This window comes from Mandrillus leucophaeus, unplaced genomic scaffold (assembly GCF_000951045.1).
Source record: "Mandrillus leucophaeus isolate KB7577 unplaced genomic scaffold, Mleu.le_1.0 Scaffold167, whole genome shotgun sequence".
NCBI lineage: Eukaryota > Metazoa > Chordata > Mammalia > Primates > Cercopithecidae > Mandrillus > Mandrillus leucophaeus.
In genome coordinates this window covers 4,322,425-4,346,281 of record NW_012101665.1, presented here as the reverse complement: position 1 = coordinate 4,346,281, position 23,857 = coordinate 4,322,425, and the positions used below count along the sequence as shown (strand labels likewise).

General features: G+C 37.4%; 1 protein-coding gene across 1 annotated transcript in view; it reads left to right on the top strand.

Moving 5' to 3' along the window:
- Positions 1-23,857, top strand: part of NCOA2 (nuclear receptor coactivator 2) — a 326,661-nt gene that overhangs the window by 192,357 nt on the left and 110,447 nt on the right. The window contains exons 3-4 of the mRNA XM_011976501.1: positions 20,967-21,071; positions 23,668-23,840. Coding sequence (XP_011831891.1) covers positions 20,986-21,071; positions 23,668-23,840 — 259 coding nt within the window. The 5' untranslated portion in view covers positions 20,967-20,985. The remainder of the gene's footprint in view (positions 1-20,966; positions 21,072-23,667; positions 23,841-23,857) is intronic.

Sequence of the window (23,857 nt, the reverse complement as noted above, 5' to 3'; positions counted from 1 at the left end):
GGTTCAAATCCCGCTTCTACCAGCTGTTGTCTGTGTTTGACCTTAGTCGTGTTACTTGGATTTTCATTCAGGGAATAATAATAATTACTTCATACAGTTAATTGTGAGGATCAAATAAAATAATACAAGTATACTACTGTACCATAGTAAATATTCGACGATGCTACCTATTTTGGTGAAGTAGCTTCAAACTCGATAGCAGTTTGTAAAGCAGTTTATTCCATGACTATTAAGCACTTGTGTGTCAGGCATTCTAATAAGGGCCTAGGATTTTTTTAAAATGAGAAATATTTCGTTTCTGTCTTTCAAAGAGCTTAAAATATGGTAGGGAAAAGACATAAATAAGATAGTTATGATATACATGATTAATGGTAGAGTTATATGCAATTGTTCTTCAGTATTACAGGGGATTGGTTCTAGAAACCCGATGGAGACCCACATCCGCCAGTGCTCAAGTCCCTTATATGAAATGGCATAGTAATTGCATGTAATGCACATCCTCCCACATACTTTAAATCATCTCTAGATTACTTATAATACCTAATACATTGCAAATGCTGTGTGCATAGTTGTTATATTATACTGCTTTTTTTATTTGTATTGCTTTTATTGTTGTATTTTTTTTTTAAGTTTCAAATTTGAGATTGGCTGAATCTGTGAATACAGAACCACAGATAATGGAGACAGCCAACTGTGTAGGCATTTAGAAGACAGAAGAGTGGAATTTAATATTGGGAGGAAGAGTCAGTGTGAGCTATGTCTTAAAGATGAGCTATGTCTATATCAAAAGGAGAAGATATATGGCTTATTGCATATAGGACAAGCAAAAGAACTTAGGTAAGAGCTGGTATGTAGTAAATGAGGAACCACGTGCAGTTTATAGTTCCCGGGCAAACAGAAAAGGACAAGAAATGAACCTGGAGACAGAGGCACGGGCTAGATCATAAGGCGCCTTGTATTACGTTTGAGGAAGCACAGACTTCCTCTTGGAGGGAGTGAAGACCATTAAAGAATTTTAATCAGGGAAGTTATCTGGAAAATAAGGAGACTTATTTTGGATAATCCAGGTGAGAGGTGATAAAGAACTGAAATAGAAGCAGTAATGATTAGCAAAGTGATAAGAGGAGAGACTTGAGGATATTGGAGAGGCACAGTTATCTTGTTGATGATTTTACAAGAATACAGAAGTATAAGGAGGATGTTCAGTGGATTGACATCTTACACATGGGGCATTTTGGGGGCGGGGAATAAAAATGGATGTGTTTAATTTTCTGAGTAGTCACTTAGCAGGCAACATGATTTTTAAGGTGAAAGCTTTGAGAGGTGAAGGCTGGAAAGATTTGGGGAACCCATAAGGATAATTGGTACTACCAAAGATACTATAAAGCAGCAGTTCTTAATCCTAGTTGAACATCAGAATTATCTGGAAAGTTTTTAAGAAAAAAAATTTGTTTTTTGAGACAAAGTCTTACTCTGTTGTCCAGGCTGGAGCATAGTGGTGTGATCATACTTCACTGCAGCCTTGATCTCCTGGGCCCAAGAAATCCTCCTGCCTCAGCCTCCCAAGTAGCTGACACTACAGGTGTGCACCACCATGCCCAGCTAATTTTTTATTTTTTTGTAGAGACAAGGTCTTGTCTTGTTGCCCAGGCTGGTCTCTAACTCCTAGGCTTGAGTGATCCTCCTGTCTTGGCCTCCCAAAGTTCTGAGATCACAAGTGTGAGCTACTGCGCCTGGCCTAAGAGAAATATTGATGGTCATACCACACCTCTAAAATTTCTGATTTAATGGCTCTGGAATGGTACCTGGTTATCTTGGGTGTTTTTAAATATTTTTTTGAATTTTTTTTTGTAAAATATCCATAAAATTTGCCATTGTAGCTATTTTAAGTACACATTTCAGGAATGTTAAATACATGAGCAGTGTTGTGCAACCATCACCATTATTCATTTCTAGAACTTTTTCATCATCCCAAATAGAAATCCATTAATAATTTCATTCCTGTCACTCCCCAGCCCCTGATAATCTATATTCCTCTTTCTCTCTCATGAATTTGACCTGTCTAAGTACCTCATATTAGTGGAATCATTCTTTCATTTAGGATATTCTCAAGGTTCATCCATGTTTTAACATGTATCAGTACCATATTCCTCTTTAAGGCTGAATAATATTCTATTATATGTGTGCACATTTTATTTATTCATTTGTTGATGGACATTTGGGTTGTTTTCACCTTTAGCAAAACCTATTCACCTGTTATGCTGCTTTGAGCATGGATGTATATATGTCTGAGTCCAACATAAAGTTCACATCTTTTGGGTGTATACTTAGAGGTAGAATTGATGGATCATATGGCAATGGAAAATGAAAATCAGGTGGTTTTTATATCTGCAGCCATGGTTGAGAACCTATGGTATAGAACAAGGGTTCTTAACCTGGAGGATCCATAAATGGTCTTAATGAGTTAGTGACATTTCGGAAAAATTGTATGTCATATTCTGTATGTGTGTGCTTTTACTTTTTGACCTTGATCAGATAGAGAGGTTCATAACCCTAAAAGTTGTTAAGAATCAATCACTAGAGAACCTAATTTTAGGAACAGGCAAAGGATTTGAGTAGACACCTCTCCAAAGAAGATATGCAAATAGCAAAATAAACACAAGTAAAGATGCTCAATATTGTTAGTTATCAGGGAAAGGCAAATCAAACCCACAATGAGATATACTACTTAATATACAGTAGGATGGCTATAACTTAAAAAGGAAAACAAAAATAACAAGGTTTGGAGAAGATTTGAAAAAAAATGGAATCCTCGTTTATTACTGATAGGAATGTAAAATGGTATAGAACTTTGGGAAGTAGTTTGGCAGTTCTTCAAAAAGGTAAACATAGAGTTACCATATGACTCACCAATTCCATTCCTAGCTGTATATCCAAGAGAATGGAAAGCATATATCTGTGTAAAAACTTGTACACAAATGTCCATAATAGTATTCTTCATAATAGCCAAAAAGTAGAAACAACCCAAATGTCCATTCACTGAGTAATGGGTAAACAAAATTTGGTATAGCTATACAATGGAGTATTTGACCTTAAAAAGAAATGAAGTACTGATACATGCAGCAGTATTGCCGAACCTTGAAAACATTATGCTAATTGAAACAAGCGAGACATAGAAGGCCACATATTATTTGATTCTATTTATATGAAATGTTCATATTAGGTAAGTCCATAGAGATAGAGAGTAGATTAGTGGCTGCGAGGGGCTGGGAGAGGAGAGAATTGGGGTTTCCTCTTGGGGTGACGACAATGCTTTGGAATTACATATGGTGATGGTTTCACAACCCTGTGAATACATTAAAACTGCTTTTTAATGTATACGTTAAATTGCTGCATTTTATGACATGTGACCTCAGTAAAGCTGTTAAAAATAATTTTTAAAATAGAGATGAATGAGGAGAGAACTGGACAGATGGAAACCTGGATAACTTCAAAGAGGAAGAAGATCCCATAAAAGAGATTGAAAAAGAATAATTATGTAAGAGGAGGACCTATAGATTGTTGTGTCATGAAAGCCACAAAATGGAGAGGTTAAAGGAGGAACCACAAAAGGGGTGTGATTTTTAAGTGTGGTAAACACAGCAGAAAGTTTGGTAACAACATATAGTATGCCCAAATTGCTGTAGGTTGACAGTTGAATGTCATGGAAGACTAGGGAGGGCAGAGTTAGTGGGGTAATAGGGAATACAATATCTTTGGGTCATACAGTGAGTGGAAGGGAATAGGAGAATAATCTACATGCCTGTATTCCCTTACTTGAATCTCAAAATTCAGCACACTAAAATGGAAAGACTTTTTATAATTCATTTGGCGGTAAAACCTGACCTGAATGGATATGAGATGATTTATAATCATCATTTGTTTCATTTGGTGTGAATATTCATACATTTCGCTGCAGAAATAATACTGAATTTGATTATAGAATGCTTCTGTAGACCCCTCTGGGGTTATAATGAAATATGGTATATGACACACATTATCTATTTTTTTTTTTTTTTGAAACGGAGTCTCACTCTGTCACCCAGGCTGGAGTGTAGTGGTGCGATCTCAGCTCTCTGCAATCTCCGCCTCCCAAGTTCAAGTGATTCTCCTGCCTCAGCCTCCCAAGTAACTGGGAGTACAGGGGTGCACCACCTTGCCCAGCTAATTTTTGTATTTTTAGTAGAGACGGGATTTCACCATTTTGGCCAGGATGGTCTTGATTTCTTGACCTTGTGATCTGCCTGCCTTGGCCTCCCAAAGTGCTGGAATTACAGGCATGAGCCACCGCACCTGGCTGACATGTATTACCTTTCTAGAATGAAATATGTATATGTATATCTACGCACGCAAATGTGTATGTATGTGTGTGTAGATGTGTATATATATGTATATGTGTGTGTAAATTCTAAATCATATGGTCCCCAGTGTTCGGGGATAAAGGAATCCCAGACCTTTGTATTCTTTAGACGGGTCTGGATGTGAAGGAAGATGTGAGATTGTGTGGTAGCTGGAGAGGAATTTAAGCTCATCCTTTAAACATTTTTATTTTAAAGGATGGAAATGACCTGAGTGTGCTTTCAGTAGAGAGGAAGAGGTTGAAATGAGAAGCTGTGACTATTGCAGCAGGGTCTCACAAGGTGAGGAGAGGAATAGAAACGGGGTTGGGGTAGTTAGTATTTACAGACAGAAGGATCACACATTCTCTGAGACACCAGCAGTGATGTTGAAGATGGAGGTGGCTGTCTTTCTAAGCAGGAAGAAGGGAAGTTGAGGAAAATCAAATTGAACGGGTATTTACTGAAGTGGCAAAAGCTGGAAATAATTGTTGAGGTCAGTAGAACAAGCTGAGAACAAAGTAAAGGATTGACAGGCAGGACTACGGGCCTGGGCAGTTTTAGAAACCCTGAAATCTGTGGGACCACTCTGCCCTTAGCTGCTTGATATTCTCCATTAGTGCTCAGCTTCCCCTTATGGTGGAAAGACTTGGGAATGAAGTTTTGCTGAAAGAATTCTGTGAGAGGAGGGTGTGAAAGGGAACGGAGGTGGCTGCCGGTGGGCAGGTGGCTCTAGCCGAGAATAACAGAAAGGGGAAGGGGACTGGAGTACTCTGAAGACTGTTTGTTGTGGAGGAAGACAGTATGAAAGCTAGTGTGCTAGGAGTTTGTGGACAAAAAAAATGGTGTTCAAATGGGAACAGTTCTGCGTGGTAACAAGGTTCACAGCATGATTGTAGAAGGCAGCGGCTGAAGTAGAGGGGAGGTGAAGTTTGTTGGAGTTGACAGACAAGGACCTGGGGGATACTCATTAGTTCATCCACACAGTCTTTGAAATTACTCAGAATGATGAGCAGATTTGAGCCATAGAGGAAGCGCTAGTCTGATGGCAGAATTCTTCAGTAACTGTGGGGGGATTAAGCTATATGTTGGTAAACTTAGGAAGATAGATAGAGGCGTTCTATGGTACTGATAGAGAGAGGGTTTTTTCAGAGGAGGAAAGATTTTATATAAGGGCATCTTTTTAACAGTGAGGAGAGGGTGACCCCACGTACTATGCCTACTACCTGTGTAATGAGAGGACAGCAGCTTCCACTGGAGTGGACTGCAGGGGAGTGGTGGCCTCTCAGGAGAACCAGACAGGATTAATATTCTATTAACACCCAGCATGTTATTCCACCAGCCTTGACTCAGTTCTCCATTGTTATCCAGCCCAGTAGGTTTCAACTGATCCCCTAGGGTCTTTCCTCAAGGGATTTTGCTTTAGTTGGTCTGGGGCGGAGCCAGGAAAACTGTGGTTTCAAAAGCTCCTTGGGTGATTGATTAGTGGCCAAAGTTGAAGACCACCAGTGGAACCCACATTTTGCTTTCATCTGCACAACAGCATTACATCACATACCTAGCTGACCTCAACGTATTGCACCTATGGCATACCTGACTCAGCATTCTTTCATCAGAGGAGAAATGAAGTGCTAAAACAATTCAAAGATACTCAATTACTAGGAATCAGTTTAAATTGTAAAACAGTGTCACACCATAATCTTTAAATTAGCAAAGCATTTTTAAAAAATCTTAATACTCATTATGAATTGTGAGAAGGGAACTCGCATACTCTGCTGAGGGGGTTGTAAATTAATAGTCTTCTTGGAAAGCAGTTTGACAGTACATAAATAGGATTAAATATGGTCAGACCCTTTGATCTAGTAATTACATTTCTAAGACTGTTGTAGGTATATAATCAGAAATGTGGATCAAGACATATTTAAGATATTAATCAGAGTTATTTATAGTTGCAAAAATGGAAACATGGTTAAATATGGTATATTCATATGATGGGATATCATAGCACCATTAAACATTATAAAGACATTTAATGACACGGAAAAATTTTAGTGGATAACATTAAGAAAACAGACCCAGGTATAAAATTATATATACAGTTTGTGCTTGATTGTATACACACATACACTTTAAAATACTGAGCAGGAAATTTTTTAAGTCATTGGTTGTTCTCTGGGTGGTAGGAATATGTGCTATTCTATTGTGCGTTTTTGTGTTTTCTAAATTGTATACTAATAGCATGTTTATTAAGCAAAAAGTAAGCTTTAAAAAATTAAAATTCTTGGCCGGGTGCGGTGGCTCAAGCCTGTAATCCCAGCACTTTGGGAGGCTGAGACAGGCGGATCACGAGGTCAGGAGATCGAGACCATCCTGGCTAACACGGTGAAACCCTGTCTCTACTAAAAAATACAAAAAACTAGCCGGGCGAGGTGGCGGGCGCCTGTAGTCCCAGCTACTCGGGAGGCTGAGGCAGGAGAATGGCGTAAACCCGGGAGGCGGAGCTTGCAGTGAGCTGAGATCCGACCACTGCACTCCAGCCTGGGCGACAGAGCGAGACTGCGTCTCCAAAAAAAAAAAAAAAAAAAAAAATTAAAACTCTTACTCTGATCTCTTTAGCAAAAAGAATAAGGAAAACTCATTTGGAATGAATGTTGCTAGAGAAGTCCTTGCTCATAATAATCCCCAGTGTGTTTTCTAAATACTTGCAAACTATCCATTTATCTGTTGCACAGTGTTGCCAGGTTAAGTTTGTTGATTTTGTTCCTTTTGTTTTGTTTTGTTTTAAATAATAGCTTTCTTGAGATATAATTCACATTAAATTCAGCCTTTTTAAAAGTGTACAATTCAGGAGTATTCAGTCTATTTGCAAGTTGTGCAGCCATCACCATGATCTAATTTCAGACCAGTTTTATCAACCCCAAAAGAAACCCTATACTCAACAGTCACTCCCCATTTCCCCTTCCCTCCAGCCCTTGGCAGCCACCAATCTACTTTCTGTTTCTACGCGTCTGCTTATTCTGGACATTTCATATAAATGCAGCCATACAGTATGTGGCCTTTTGCAGTATCCTATTAATGGGTTTCCAGTCTCTCCTCCCTACACTGCCGAAAACATCATTTAGACTGCTACCATGCTAATCTTTCTAGCGTAACTGTGACTTTACCATCTTCAGCTCAAAAGTTTTCATTGTACTCACAGTTTATTAAATTGACAAGAGCTACTCCTTATTCTGGGGTTAAGGTTTTCAGACTCTACAAAGTAAGTGCCTAACTAAATACCTGGTAAATAAATGAACTAAATGAATTAAATATACTCTACCTTATCTCTTCTTTTCCTTCTCCCTCAAAGAGGAAGAAAATCACTATGTGTTAGTCAGATTTCAGGTCACCCATAGAGCAAGACAATTTCTTTCTAAAGTCTAGGGCAGGGGTTCCAACTTACATCTCAGCAAGCATCAGAATCATGAGGAGGGCTTGGCAAGCCGATGCTGTGTTTCACCTCCAAAGTCTCCTTTCAGAAGGTCTAGTCGGAGCCGGAGAGTGCATTTCTGACAGTTCCCAGGTGACTCTTTGATAAGCACGGGTCGTGCTGGCTCAGGTAGGATGCCGTTGGCACTCATTCCAGGGCCTGGCAGAAAGAGGAAAGCGAGGAGAGGAAGGATCTATACACCCAAATCCCCGGGTCCCATGGTCATCTCAGCATGCAGGCTCCCCACAACAACTCTAGCATTGTCTCACTCTTTAGTAACTGTACCACTTTGGTGCCCTGAAGTTCTCTTATACATGCTCACCCATCTCCTCTTCACTTTGGAAGATTATACCCATTCTTCAAAACCTAGCTCAGGCATTCATAAAACCTTTGTCTGCTCTCCCTAATGAAGGAAGTAATTTTTCCTTCGTTAGCACTTTGTACTTTTTATGTATACTGTCTTCTGTGTTAATTAATTCCATACTTGTATATTCTTCCTAAATCTTGCATTTCATGAGATCAAATTCTGTTATTTACTTAGTGACTGTATTGCAGTGTCCATAGAGCAAAGTAATTTGCCCTTAGCAGCTACTCAATAATTGTCAGTACAGTTGAATTCAATATCAGAAGAAATTAAGTGCAAATAGATTTTTAAGTTAAAAGCCTGTAATTTAGGCTATATTTTAAACCAAAAGAGACCTATATTAGTTAGAAACTTAACCATATATAACATTAGATTGTTCAAATATATTTTTGCCCTAAGTAGAATAGTCACTGCTGTTGGTTCAGAAACATTGACTTGAAAGAAAATACAACTAAAGAAATCATACGTTCATGCTATGAACACGTATATACTGTGTCATGGTGTCTCTGAGAGCTAGCTTAGTTTTCTCCACGTCATTCTATCCCAACTAGAACCAGGGCTTAAATTTCAGCTTGATGGATTATCATCCATTTTATTTTAGTATCAGGCGGAAGGAATATAATATAGCTAACTGTCTATGAGGTGTCAAGCAATTATCTCAATTTCTTTTAAGTTTCTTTCCATGCTTTATTACTTGCTAGTTATAGCTAAATAGAGTGCAGCAGTCTTAGAGATCTTTATCCATAGGTGTAACTTTTATAAACAGTTGTTCTTTATTCTCTCAGTGGAAAAACGTCTTAGGACTATTTGTAAGAAACAGAGAGCAACATACAAAATAGAAGGAATTTTCTTTAATCTTTTCAATGCCTATTGTAGACCACTCTTACTAACTACTCAAGGGGTAACTAGAAGCTACCGTTCTTGAATCTAATTACATATTTAGTTCCACAAAGCATAATAATTTCTCCATCTGGGGCTATGAAGGGGAGAAAACCCTCCACTGGCAGCTTGCCAAGGCTATTCTATGCTCTTCACAAAGTTTGTCTGCCAAAACTAGAGGGTCCCCCAGCCTCTGACACTGAGGTCAGAAAATTAGATTCCACTGTACAATCCCAGTGATAGCAATATGATTATGCTTTTGCTGACAGCTACTTGCCTGTGTCTCAAGTTTGAAACTTAAAATAGCTAAAATATTGGCTGGTTTTGATGATTACCAAAATCCATCGCTTGAGGGAGAAAAAATGGTTAAGGGTTTTGACTCACATTTTTAGGTGCCAATGTAATTTTCAAATTCCATCTATATAATGAATTTTTGTTAAATAAAAAAAAACTGTCTAAGTTCTAGTAATTCTCAGTAAACATTCTGTAGGTATGTGTGATTTGCAAATAAAAATGCTTAATTTGGCTTTTTTTTTTTTTTTTTTTTTTTTTTTGAGATAGAGTCTCGCTCTGTCACCCAGGCTGGAGTGCAATGGCTCACTGCGACCTCCACCTCCCTAGTTCAAGTGATTCTCCTGCCTTAGCCTCCCAAGTAGCTGGGATTACAAGTGCGTGCAGTCATGCCTGGCTAATTTTTTTGTGTGTTTTTGTAGAGATGGAGTTTCACAATGTTGGCCAGCCTGGTCTCAAACTCCTGACCTCAGGTGATCCGCCCCCCTTGGCCTCCCATAGTGCTGGGATTGCAGGCATGAGCCACCGCACCTGGCCTAATTTGATTTATTTTTATGAGACAAAATTGGTATCTTTTTGGAGCAGGGGAGCTTCTGTTAATCTAGAGCTGCCATTTTTGTTATTAATGTCAACCATTGCCTCATAACAAATAGTGTTAAGAATTATTGTAATGATCTGACCAAGAGTAAGCTTGTAGGAATTTGTATGGTAAGAAAATGATTCAGAGGTCCTCCCAAACTAGATTTTTCCTTATTATTATTTTCTACCTCTATAGAAAATAGAGAAAAGAGCATAAAAAAGTATTTCAGAAGAATACTTCTTACACCGTCACCCTAGAAAGGAAACATTATTTATGCTGCCAAAAAAGGCAGTAACTATATCCCTTATTTCTTCTCAAACCACAAGCCTTTATTAAATTTGGGTCCTGTACTTTTTTCATGCCACATGCTTGAAAGTTTTGCCTCCACTTTGCTTTTCTGTTTGAACGAGGTAAAGAACCCACAGGAAAGTTTGGAGTTAAATGAGTGACAGTGGACAAAAGGGAAGGAGCGAGTTTCTTAAGGCCCATCCCTGACACAGAGAAACTGGAGTGGGAGGCAGCAGCATGAACCTGCCTGGGGCCCACAAATGGCTGCCTCATGGGGACCATGGGTGCCAACAAACACCCTGGACCCTCTCCTGGGAAAGAGGCAGCTGATCAGGAGGCATTAAAAAAAGTCTTACTTTCACTTTAACGTACCATGGGCTTTGAACAAGTAAAAGGGAACCTTTAATTCTTCCTGGTGGACTCAATGAAGCCTGCGTAAAGAGAGTATGCTTTGAGCTGCTTTGGAAGGATAGACTAGATTTTTCTGAGGAAGAAGGGCAATTTTAGTAACCTTTACTGGAAAGCTCTTGTGATTTAGATATATTTCTTGCCCTGAAAGAGTTGGTAGAAGAAAAAAACATGAGCGGTCCATATAGTTAAAGAACATAGGATATGCTAGTGACTCTAAAATACCTAAATATCTGTCTATGTTATACAGAAGAACTTGGGGTAAATTTAAGTTTACCCTAAGTTTTAAGTATAGTTATAATACAGATTTAGTAGTTTGGAAATTGTTATAGAAATGTCCTTTGGTTTACCAAAGAAAATAATTTTTACTTGAAATTTCATTGCTAATACCAGTAAAATGAGATTTGATTTCTCATTTCATTCATTGTAGGCAGTCTTTGTGCCACTTAGTACCGCATAGGTTTACCTCATTTTTTGCAATATTTTTTCTGTAAATATGCATGTAAACAATTCATACACTTACAGTTTATATTCCAAAGAGCAGGTTACTTTAAAAATTCCGTTTGGTTTGCCTAGGTTTTAGTTTGTTTTTCCCAGCAGCACAGTCAGCTTTCTTTCGTTCTTTTTCTTCTTTCTTTCGTTTCTTTTCTTCTTTCTTTCCTCTCTCCCTCCTGTTCTTTCCCTTTCTTTCTTTCTTTCTTTCTTTCTTTCTTTCTTTCTTTCTTTCTTTCTTTCTTTCTTTCTTTTCTTTCTTTCTTTCTTTTCTTTCTTTCTTTCCTTCTTTCTTTCTTTCTTTCTTTCTTTCTTTCTTTCTTTTCTTTCTTTCTTCTTATTATAAACTCACAAAAGTCTGATGTGTTAATGAAAGGGAATTTGGAAAATACAAAAATTAAATTACACCCGTAGTGCCTATTGAAATACTTTAATTGCTAATATTTTGATAACTTTTCTGTTTTAAATTAACTTTTAGTTCTTTAATTTTCTGTTTAATTTTTCTTTCCAAATTCACCATCAGTTTAGATTATTTTATTAACATTTATAGTCTATTAAATTCAAATAACAGTTTATGTTTATTAAATAAGCCCTTACTATATGCCAGCTGCTCTTCTGTGCCCTTTACATTTCATGCTCTCAACAAGCCTATAAAGGTAATGTATTATTGCTCCAGTTTTACAAATGAAGAAGCAAAGCTCCAAAGAGGTTAATTAAATAACTTGCCCCGGGTCAAATAACTAATATATGTGGTGTTCTAGGGATTTCCAACCAGAGTCGACACCAGAGAATGTGATCTAAGCCACAACATTGTACAGCTTTTCATATGATTAATGGTTGCATATTAAAGAAATTATATTATGAATCTTAGAGATCTGTTAGAAAGCTCTCAGATAACACCCATCTGAGAAGACTTTGCTGGCTACCTATGTAAAATAGTATCCCTCACCCCATCTACATTATGCTCTATCCTAATCTTCCTGCCTTGTTTTTCTTTTTTTTTTTTTGAAATGGAGTCTTGCTCTGTCACCCAGGCTGGAGTACAATGACACGATCCCAGCTCACTGTAACCTCTGCCTTGTGGGTTCAAGCGATTCTCCTGCCTCAGCCTCCTGAGTAGCTGGGATTACACGCACGCGCCAACACGCCCGGCTAATTTTTGTATTTTTTAGTAGAGGCAGGTTTCACCATGTTGGTCATGTTGGTCTCGAACTCCTGACTTCATGATCTTCCTGCTCTGGCCTCCAAAAATGCTGGGATTGCAGGCATAAGCCACTGCGCCCGGCCCTACCTTGTTTTTCTTTATATCTCTAATCACTATCTGATTTGGTAAATATTTTTGTTTTACTATTCCCCACCGTCTCCTATTAGAATGTAAGAGTCACTGACTTGGTCTGTTTTGTTTATTGCTATATTCTCCAATAACTAGAACCTTGCTTGGCGCATAATAGGTATTCACTAATATTTGTTGAATGATTGAATGACCTCTACCCTCAGTTTGGGTTTGTGTAAATTCTGATTTAAAAAAAAAAAAAAAAAAAAAACCTCCTTTGGACTGATAGACTAGAATACCCCCAAGATCTGCATTCCCCCTTAATAAATCCTGGCCTGATGCTGCCACTGTCTGAGAGTCTCAGGATGATGGGCAACTTAAGTACATCCCACTCTGGACAGGAGAGGAGAGGGGTAGGGGAACAGAGGAGCGGGAGAACAGGGAGAAGTGGGGCGGGGGTGGGGCATTCTGCACCTAGCCATGATATTGTGTGCCTACCGAGAGCCAGATTCTTGTTTCCAGACAGTTTTTGCCAGTTGTACTTGTTATTATAATGACATAATTTAATTAAATATATGTAACGTATCGAGTGTGAGTTTGAAAAGATACATTTGTTTCTGGAAAACTGAGACTCAAAGTGAAATGAACAAACGTTGCTGCCAAATGGGTGTATAGGACACATAACACATGTCTAATACACTGGGAAAAAAATCATACAAATCTGTACCTTATAAGTACTTTTAAGAAATCTAAGTGTCTATAAGTTCTAGGTCTGTTTTGAATAAACAGAAATTGGAGAGTAGAGACTGGTTTTATTGTCCACTATTTATACGATAAATTATAGGTATGATTTTTGCAAGAAAAGCACTTTGAAACACCAGTGGAGACTGAGAGTCAAAGTTACATTTGTGTTTAAAGTTAAAAGGAAATTATTAAAGTGGTATGTATCATTTTTACAATTACTCTTCATAACTGACTTTAAAAATTAACCAGTTACCATTTCTGAAACAGAAGAAAGAAGGTTTTTACTGTTTTGAGTGAAACTGAGCGTTATTGGTATGCCAGATAAAATTTCTAGTTGGTGTCTTACTAACTTCTTAATAAATTCAATAATAACAAAAATATTTGCTTATCTTCGGGGTATAATTGTGCATGAGCTGAGCATGATATCTTTTCTGCGCTGGAATGTGAGCTGCAGGAGGACAGGGATTGTTAGCTGTTTTGTCATGACTTTCTCTCCAGTGTCTGCAGCAGTGCCTGGAGCATTAGTTATTTATTGAATAAAGGGATACATGATTCTAACATACACACTGTTTAACAGAAAGAAGTGTTTTACATTTCACAGTGATACTGTTTTTAAGAAAAAGAAAAGGGCTTTCAAATTACGTAGTCACTGTTTACTAAGTTAAAATATACTGCTTCCTATAATATACACTAGTTTATAAATTTCTCTCTTCAGTGAAAGTATCAAAGTATAGGAACCTTTAATGCCCACATTACAGTGGTTAAGAATTGAGGAACTGTTTGGATTCATGAGCTCCAAGATTTCCTGTGTGGCCTTTTTTAAGTTACTTTATTTCTCTTGTACCTCAATTTCCTCATCTATACAATGGTGATAATCAGGCTGTTACAGGAACTGAAGGAGTGCATACAGGTAAAGTACGTAGAAAATGCCAGCCAATGTAGAAACACTCCATAGATGATGGTTATTATCATTACACCTGTGATCTGTGTGACTTAGGCAAATTACTGGAAACAGGTTAGAGAGGTTATATAATCTATAAGATGTATATATACATATCAAATCGTGGTTTTTAAGCAAGGAAATATGTGCAAAGTAACCTAACTCATAATAAGTCTTCGATAAATGTTAGCAAAAAACCTAAACAACATATTATGCTGTGAGAGAGAACTCTCATTTATTTAAGAACTGTTGACAACTCAGATGATTAAAAAAACACTATTTGTATAGGTACAGACTGTCTTGCCCTTGCCAGTTAACTTTCTCATGAATTGGAAAGTCATTTTTTAAATCTCATAACAAAATTTAAAATGGGTTTCAGAATAAAGAAAGATAATTGAATTTTAGTCTGGACAAGTTATGAAACTCAAGCACAAGCACTACATTGTAGTCCTTGGTTTGATGACTTCTTTCCAGAATGCTAAGCCTTTGGTGAAAACTGGTTTTCAGAATAATAAAAAGACACTGAGTACACTCTTCTTGAAGGGGAGAGAAAATGCTTACATTATGCAAGGAATGCAGCTTCTTCCCGTGATGTTTTCTCATCTGAGGCCTTATTAAAACCTTGTCTTGCTATTCCTGGCCATATTCGCACCAGCTGATGTCGATATATAAGCAGTCCAGTGACAGGCTATGTTAAGGAACTTGGCCTATGAGAATTCAGAAAGTAGAAACCATTATATGCCACTGATGTCAGACTAGACATTTTCCCCCATGTTGGTAATGATAGTTTAGAACAGCTCCCTGCTACTTATGTATTCTGCCCTGAATTTTGCTAAGATAAGACTTTTAAGGAGGTTTTCCCCTTCTTTAGGAGAGATGCAGATGATGGATATGTTACAGCAAAATATTTGTGTAACCAGTGAACATGAATGTAGCCATTTATTTGATTATTGCAGCATGTGTTAAAGAGCTGCTGCTGCCCGTTTGCAGCCTAATGTGTTTATTACAGTCTTCCCAATGGCATCTTGAAGTGTCTTTCAGCTAAAAAATTCATGAGTATTATTGGCTTTCAGTCAGAAAATGGAATATGTCTTCTAGTTACTATCTAATATACCACTTTAAGGCCATTATACAAAAGTAATCTAAGAGTAGACGATACTGAGAGGAAGAAATTTTTAGCTTAAACATTTGTTTATACACTGTTATTACTGTTCCTGGACTAAGACACAGCATAAGAGAAGGTAGGTGCTAAAACCATTTTACCTAGAGACTAGTTGTAGTTGTAGGATATGTTGCTCTCTTTAATCCTCTACCTAATGATAAATGGCTAGTGTTTTAGTATTGAAAAATCATATCCTAATAATAGTGGTTTGTGTCTATCTTACTGTTATTTTAAAAAGGCAAATGTACAGTAAACTGATCTAAACTAGTAAAGTTGAAAACTTACTTGAAAACAAATTTTAGATTTTTCTGGATTTATTTGAAGTAAGTCCTCTAAATCTTGGTAACTTAACTGTTGTTACTATATGAATTAATGTAAAGTTTTATGAGTCTGTACATTAATCTGTAGATACAGATTATAGTATGTGAGGCAGATTAAAATTTTACTGTATGAAAACCAAGAAGCACTACAGTGTTATGTAAAGATGAAATTAAAAGAGACCTTATGATCTAGTAAAAAAGAGTAATGACACTTGGGTAGAAATAATACATAATTTTACTAAGTAAAAATTTTAAAAATATTGTGTCATGTCCTCTATCACTGTTAAGTGCATTACTAGTTTGCCAATGGGGAGCAAAGTTTGATTTTCTATGTGCTGTCATCCTAGCATTTAGTAAATCCACATAGTTCTACTTCTGTTTTATTTGTCTGTGTGATGATTCTTTGTATGAATCAACAGTGTATCCCTGAGTAGTCTGTATATTTCCTGCATAGAATATTTATTCAACTGTTGCCAGAAGTTGGGATCTTGCCAAAATAATGTCTGCTTTGGGTAATTTTGACCAATTAACCCTATTTGAAAAGAGATCTTTCCCCTCCTCTAGCAATTGGATGTCTTCTGTATCATCTTACTGACTTCCCAAGTTTGGCTTACTTTCTGTTCTACCTTTCTCAGGCATCTACAGCCAAGGAGCACATTTTGTTTATTGAAGCATTAGATACTATGTTTTTTAGACTTATCAGAGCCTGGCCCAGAAATCTTGCTTTTATGCTTATAAGGGGATCGCTCTTGGAACACAGTATACTTTGAAGGAAAAACTGTTGCCAATTTAGAATGAGCAAATGTTTTCATTTGTGGGAAAGCAATAGTGGATACAGCTTTAGCTATTGAGGTGGAATTCTGAGAAACAGTGGGCTCTAAAAGATTGTCCTTTTGTTGTTTAGTTTAATAGAAATGGAAGGGTATTTAAGTGAGGTTTTATATATACTTTTAATATTGCTTGAGCATTTCTTGGTTTTAAAAGTTTGTAAAAGATTAGATTACATGTTACACAATTTCATATGTCTATTGTAAAGAGAGTTCAGAAGGAACCTCGGAAGTCTCTCTCTAAGTCTTTCTGTTCTCATAACGAGAGCTAGATGATTTATCAGGCGGGTCCTCTTCAGGTAGACATTCATAAGAGAAGTTTTCCAGTAGCTCTTTCTATGTCGTTTCTAACTTGGGGAATTTCAGAGAGGGCCTAACTTTAAGAACAGTTATTGGAGCTAGCAATTGGGATAGATGTTCGATCACTTTATTATGTTTGGTGTTCAGCAGCAGTAGTATCCTTATTCTTTAACTGAATATGTTCTGTATATAATGCATCTGGCAGTTTTACAAGCCTTGTTTGGAAGATAGCCTGTCCTGATAAAAGATAAAATGCATATTATCGTTTACATAAATTATGGATGATTAACAAGCTTTAATAGTATGAGACTGTGTGGAGAGCAAAGCTTTGTTAACTTGTAAGTTATATTGGTGAATCCCGTGAAAGAGTACATTTTTGAGTTGTGTTGAGGTTTAACATTTTATTTTGCTTTCTGTCATTATGCTAAGGATTCAGCTGGTTTTGTTCACCCCTCCCAGAATATTGTTACTTTTTAGAGATAAAAGTTACCAATCATAAGGCTGTAACTCTTCCCTACTGTCTAGCTCATCCAAGTTGATATCAAGGGATGTAAGGGAGGATGTATGGTCACTGTGAAAGCAGGGCTATTGTGTTGTTACAGATAACAAGAATGGATGATTTGAAACTTTTTTTCAGCCTTGTCCTTTTACAACCCCCAACATCTGGTAGAAACTGGTTTGCTCTCAATGACTGTAATTACCATCAAATACAGCCTGAGAGTTTACTTGTGTCATTTTCAGTTTTTGTGATTTACATTAAACAGTTTCAGCATTGAGAGTGAGATGCTTAAGAATTTTAATTTCATGTGAGTGTGCAGCAATTATAAGAAACTATTAATTTAGGGCTGGTTACCAAATGAAATTTTAGAACCTTCAGTGCTGCCCTTTAGTATTTTCCATCTCCTGCCTTTACTCTGGAAATGAATTTTTTAACTTCAATCTACAAAAGTGCATCAAAATTCCTCTGTCCATATCGTTTATTTTAGATATTTCTCTATGAGCGAATATATGCTAGAATGTACATTTATATAGAAAAAGTAATGTATATAACCTAGAAGAAAGTCAATTTTATAACTTATGTATCTCTCTCTGATTTTTATTTGCATCACTTCTGCGTTGCCCAGTATTTTGAGTGGGGGAGAAATGAACTCACCTGGCCCCACCTCTTGTTTCAGTGTGAAATACTGACACTTGCTGCCAGCCCAGCCTCCTCACACAGGGCATCAGAAATATCAGACAGTCCTCTAGGTTAGAGCACCTCATTCATGAGGTTCTCTATTATTTATTTGACTCTCCCACTAAAACACAGGGCATAAATTTATGTGTCTGCTCTAGGACTGCAGCTGCCTGTCACCCCCCGTCCTCCTGCTCCCTTTCCTGTGTCAGTGTTACATTCTCTCCCCGGTTTTGGTCTCAGGTCTGTCTCCTTTTTGTTTTTATGGGTGATTTGCAATGATTTAGGGCACCCCTGCGTGTTGGCACTTCCTGGAGGTTACCAAGAGGCAGCCATCCTTCCTTGGCTTGGCCAGGCATTCCCGACTTCACCTCACTTTTCCCTTGGTGGTGGAAAGGTTGGTAGGAGGTGTGTACTGGGGCACATAGCCCAGGAATAGTGCTCTGAGAAGAGGATATGTGCATTAGACACAAAAATATAAGGAAGCAATTATGTTCATCAACCCGAAAGTTGCAGATTTTGAGGAAATGTGTTTAAGATACCACTACATAATATAAAGGGAAAACTTGGTATTTAAATAACTTACTTCAAGGGTAAATTATATTTTCAATCTACAAATAGAGTGGTTTTTAAGCCAACCTTGAGTAGGTACAAGCAAATTATAAACAGTCTGCTCAAATGATTTTACTATACTTAGACTAGAAAATGGCTCCTTATCTCCCTCCCTCTGGTCCCTATGTCCCAGTGCTGTCCCTCACGTGTTGCAGTTGTTTGTGTATGTATTTCAGAATATTCACAGGTAAATGATGCAGATAATGTTAAATCATCCTCAAACTGGGTGTATATGACTTTAGGTAAAACAGTCATTTCCTTTAATTGTCTATTGAAAGCTTTCTGATCTTTCTGATAATACTATACTTTTTAGCAATACTTTTGGAGGGGGGGAATAGCCATTTTAACAGCAAAACTTGCCACCTATACCTACTGTATAGGGTATTTTGCTGTGTTGTATATTGAAGGCTATATTTTAATGATAGAAACTTTCTTAAGTTTGTATGACTTCTAGAAAGCTGCTTTGAGAGTGAAAATCTCCTGGGTCATTTGTTGAAAGCTTACTTAGACTGGATGTGTAATATTTTTTCTTACATCTCATGATTGAAACCATGAGAATTGTGGTTCAGAGAGAAGTACTGAAGTGAATGTCTATAAGGTATCATTTGAGAAGGATTCTGGAATTTAGGGTTTTGTTGTTGTTATAGAGATGGGATCTTGCTGTGTTGCTCAGGCTGGTCTCCAACTCCTGGTCTCAAGTGAGCCTCACATAGCTAAAAGTGGTGAAGCTTGGACATGAATACTGGCCCTTAACTTCTCTGCTATCCTGTCTCTCATAGTCTGCTTCTTTCATAGTAAATAAATACAGATTATACTTATTATCAGGCCAAAATTGTGACCACAGTGTGGGACATAGGGACTTGGTTGCATTGCTCCAACCAGCAAGAAGCTTGGGTGTCAGCTTTGAGAATTATTCCCTTCTGTGTTACCTCTTAAATCAACTGTGTACCATTGGTGCAGCCTCCCTAAATGGATACAATATTTCTTCATTCTGCTTACATATGGCTCTTTAAAAAAAAAAAAACTAACTCCACTGCGCTGTTGTATCAGAAGTGGCCAGAAGAAATTAGTGTAGTACAGCTGAGACTGGGCAGCCCAGATTACAGGGAAGAAGCGGCCTAGCGGTTTGACTGGTATGTATTATGTTCCTTAGCCCTCCTTGCGCTTTGTCCTTACTCTTGATTGTCCTCTGTCATCTTCCTTAAGTTCTCTGTCTTCTAGTGCACTTGGCCTTCCCTTTGATTTTTTTTTTTTTTTTTTTCTATCCAGAAAAGAAAAGAAGCCACTACAAAAAGTAAAGGAGGGCAAAGGCGATTTAGAAGTCTGGGGGCCAGAAGGAAGGGGAAGTAGCATAGAATAGGAGCTCTAGGAAAGACTTGAAATGCAGATTTCAACTTGTCCTGCTGCATTGTTTTTTCTTTTGGTAAGCAGTTATTGAACACCTCGAGTAGCAGTCTTTTATGGTTTCCTCACAGTCTTTGTAAGTCTCTTTGTTCAGCTCTTTTAGTACTTAAACCTCTGTCACGGGCTTGTTCTTGCTTACCTAAATAGTATTTTGATTGTGTTAGTGATGACGAGCACACTGATTTTCTTATATGATTTTTTATTTTCTTACCGAGAGGAATTCAGCAAGCAGGAGCTGATCATGGTCCTTCCCACTTGGGGTCAGTAAAGTTCACCTGACTTTCGGGGCATATCTTAAGACCTTTGGCGATAGCAGCCAGAACCAACTGAGGGAAGGAAAGTTTGGAGGCGGCAGGATGTGAGAGAGGAAGCAACCATGCTATGTGCAGGGAGGCGAGCTGCCACGGAGAGAGGGCACCGAGGGAGGAGCAACCAGGCAGCTACTGCAGGAGAGCCGGGCACAGGAGCTTCTCGAGGGGCCAGCAAGATCCCCCACTAGGGGGCATTGATTAAGAGGCCTTGTGCAGAGGAACTCGGGGCTACAGGGGTGTCAGATCTACCTAGTTAAATTTGAAAACCTTCAATTTCGTGTCCTGGCATTGGCTCTTCCCTGGGCTGTCTGTCATGGGTGAGCTATTGCAGCACAGACTTCACATTGGCTAACCCAAAACAGAGACTGGGAGGAGCCCCTTACAACACCTGTAGTTTCCACATGGTGCAAGATCACTCTTGAAACTGGAGGCTGGCAGCCCAAACCCAGAGCTGGTAGATTATAGTTCATAGTGCTGTTGAAATACAACTCCTGTTTAAAGAGTTTGGGCCCAATGAGGTAGGCTTGTTTGTTTCTTAAATGTTAACCTTTACATTTGCTTAATCTTAAAAGATTTTTTAAAAGAGACAGCTTGTATATTAGAAATTATACATGCACATAAAACAATGTGTTAATTACTGGTGTCAAATTTCTGATTGGAGTCGAAGTTCTTTTATTGTTGGTAAAATGATCAGACACTTCATCATCAGTTCTCTTCATTTTTTTCTTCCTCTTCTCTGTTTTCTGTTTTAGTTGCTGATATGTGTTCAAGATGAGTGGGATGGGAGAAAATACCTCTGACCCCTCCAGGGCAGAGACAAGAAAGCGCAAGGAATGTCCTGACCAACTTGGACCCAGGTTAGATTCTTGCTGAGAAAAGGAATCAGTATTGTCTATTAAAGCCACAGGAGTGCTTCTTTGTTGTTTTAGCATTGATTTTACTCCTGATTCAAATATTGTGTTGGTTTTTCTCTTTAACAATTAAATCTTTGAATATATACTTACTTACATTTTGAATATGCAAATCAGTTACAGATTGTATTCTTTACAAAAAGAGGAAAGCTGTAAACTTCTGATATCTTTTGACTCTTAGAGTCAATTTATTTAATAATTCTGAGTTTTTCACACCTTTTCTGTTAGATTACACAGCATTATAACAAGAAGATCCTATAGTAAAAAGACGTGCTGTTAATTTTATAATGGATTTTATTTTTTGTTGTTTTATTTTTAATGACATAAAATGTTAAACCCATGTACTTCTGAGTTGAGAACAAAGAATGTGACTCTTTAGTGAATAAAACAAACAATTTTAAAGCAAATTTCATCTCATATATTATGGGTGGAAGTGTGAATTGCTATAATGCCCATGTGGGGTAGTTTGGCACTATCAAAATTATAAATGCATATCCTGTTTGAACTAGCCATTCCACTTTTAGGAACTTTCCTATTACATACTTTCATACTTGCAAAATGATGTGTATATGAGGTTACTGAAATTGCAAAAGATTCGGAAAAACCTAAATGTCTATTAAACAGTGTGGTACATCTAGAACCTGGAACACAGTGCAGCTGGGATAAAGATGAGGACGCTCTTTATGGGTTAATATGAAAAAAAAAATCTCTTAAGAATATTGTTACAGATGAAAAGCAAGGTTTAGAAAATGTTTATGGAATACTACCATTAGTATAAACAAGGAAGAAAAAAATAATCTGTATTGTTTTAGGATAATCAAGAAACAGTAATTGTTGCTACCTGTTTCGGTGGATGAGAACAAGGCAAATAATTCTCATCAAAAGTAGAAGAGAGACTTTTCACTTTTTCGATGTTTTAAATCATGTAAATAATTTTAAGAATTAAATAAAAACAACATCTTCTACCTAATGGACAATAAAAACATCAGACATGAAATAGTAGGGAAGAGGGCTAGGAAAAGTCATCAAGAGAGGCAGAGCAGGAGAAAGGGCAAAACACCAATATTTTATATTCCCTTTTCCCCTTCTAGTTGCCAAGCAAAACATCAAGCCCATTAAATCTCCACTCTCCACATCCCAGCCCCCAGCTCTTCTAGGTTCCCTAGTACTTGCTGGTAAACCACAAACTTCTGTCTGTCAGACTGCCTTTAATAGTCAGTACCCTACCTGGGGAGGCAGTGGGAGAAAATGGGAACTGTTCCAGCTGTGGGCTTTAGTGGCGGGTCTCTGAGCCCTCCCTCTGGGGTGCTGAGGGGTCTTTTGAACATAACTCCCCTTTCTCACCTATTTGTCATTTATTTCTTACCTTGTGTGAGGGTGGGAGGGCATGAGTGGAGGGGGCCAGAATGGGAACTGGGCTATTCTAAGTATTCCAGCCACTCTTTCCCTTTTGCTGTAAGAACGGAAGCTACGGGTAAAAATGAGACTTAGTAAAAAACACAAATTCTGAATTACTGTGCCAGTAATTCGTGGGGTGATCCTGGACAAATTGTGTAAACACTATAAAATAGAGACATTGTATTATATTATGTATTACTTCATGAAAATCAAGCATATTTAGAGATGAATATATGAAAGTCTATTGTGAATCCAGAAATTTTTAAATTAATATTATATACAAATAATTATATATAAAAATACAGAAAGCTGCTATATTAAGCAACTTGCTTTTCTTCCTTGTTGTACTGTTTGAATGTCATTTAATGGGCCACCCTTTGCACTTGAGAAAATAATTGTATGCTGTTATTATGAAAAGGAACTTTTGAGTTTACTATTTTGTCACATTCTAATGAGAAGATTTTGCCTCTTTCGATATTTTTCCATTCCATTACCTTTTTAAACTTTAGTTGAAATTGGACTGTTTGTTTATATTTTGCATGTCATTCAGCTTGGACAGTTAACATATTTCCTGGCTCAGTTTCGCTTTTGTTTCTAGCTGTGTTGTGACTTTTTGCATTACCTAAAAAGGCTGTTTGGTTTGCTTGCTAACATTCTGAAGAAGTCTATAAAATTATAAATATCTGGTTTTATTTTTTATGTTTTACCAAAAATTATTGAAATTTATTCCTATTATAACTGGATTAACTTCTCTCCTTTTACTAATCTTAAATAAAATTTAAAATATAACCTCCTTTACCTTTTTGAAACATTATTTTATTTGTCAATTAATTTGATGCCCACTTGTTTCAAGTACTGCACTAAGCACAGTGGTGAGCACAGTCCTGGTCACCGTGAAGCAGACAGTCCAGTGGGAGATGCCAAACACATTGAACAGATAGTTTCATTACAAACTGGGCTTAGGTTGATTTTTTTTTTTTAAACATGGAACACTTTTGGAAAATTGTCCCCCCCAAGGTATTTCTGCATTGATATAGGTAACTTTTGTTTGCTATCTTTGTATTAAACTTGTTTAACACATTCATTTTTTTCACAATAGATCTTTTTCAAATACATCATAAAAAAATGTGTTTCTTCTTTTAAGCCCCAAAAGGAACACTGAAAAACGTAATCGTGAACAGGAAAATAAATATATAGAAGAACTTGCAGAGCTGATTTTTGCAAATTTTAATGATATAGACAACTTTAACTTCAAACCTGACAAATGTGCAATCTTAAAAGAAACTGTGAAGCAAATTCGTCAGATCAAAGAACAAGGTAAGAGGACTGAATTA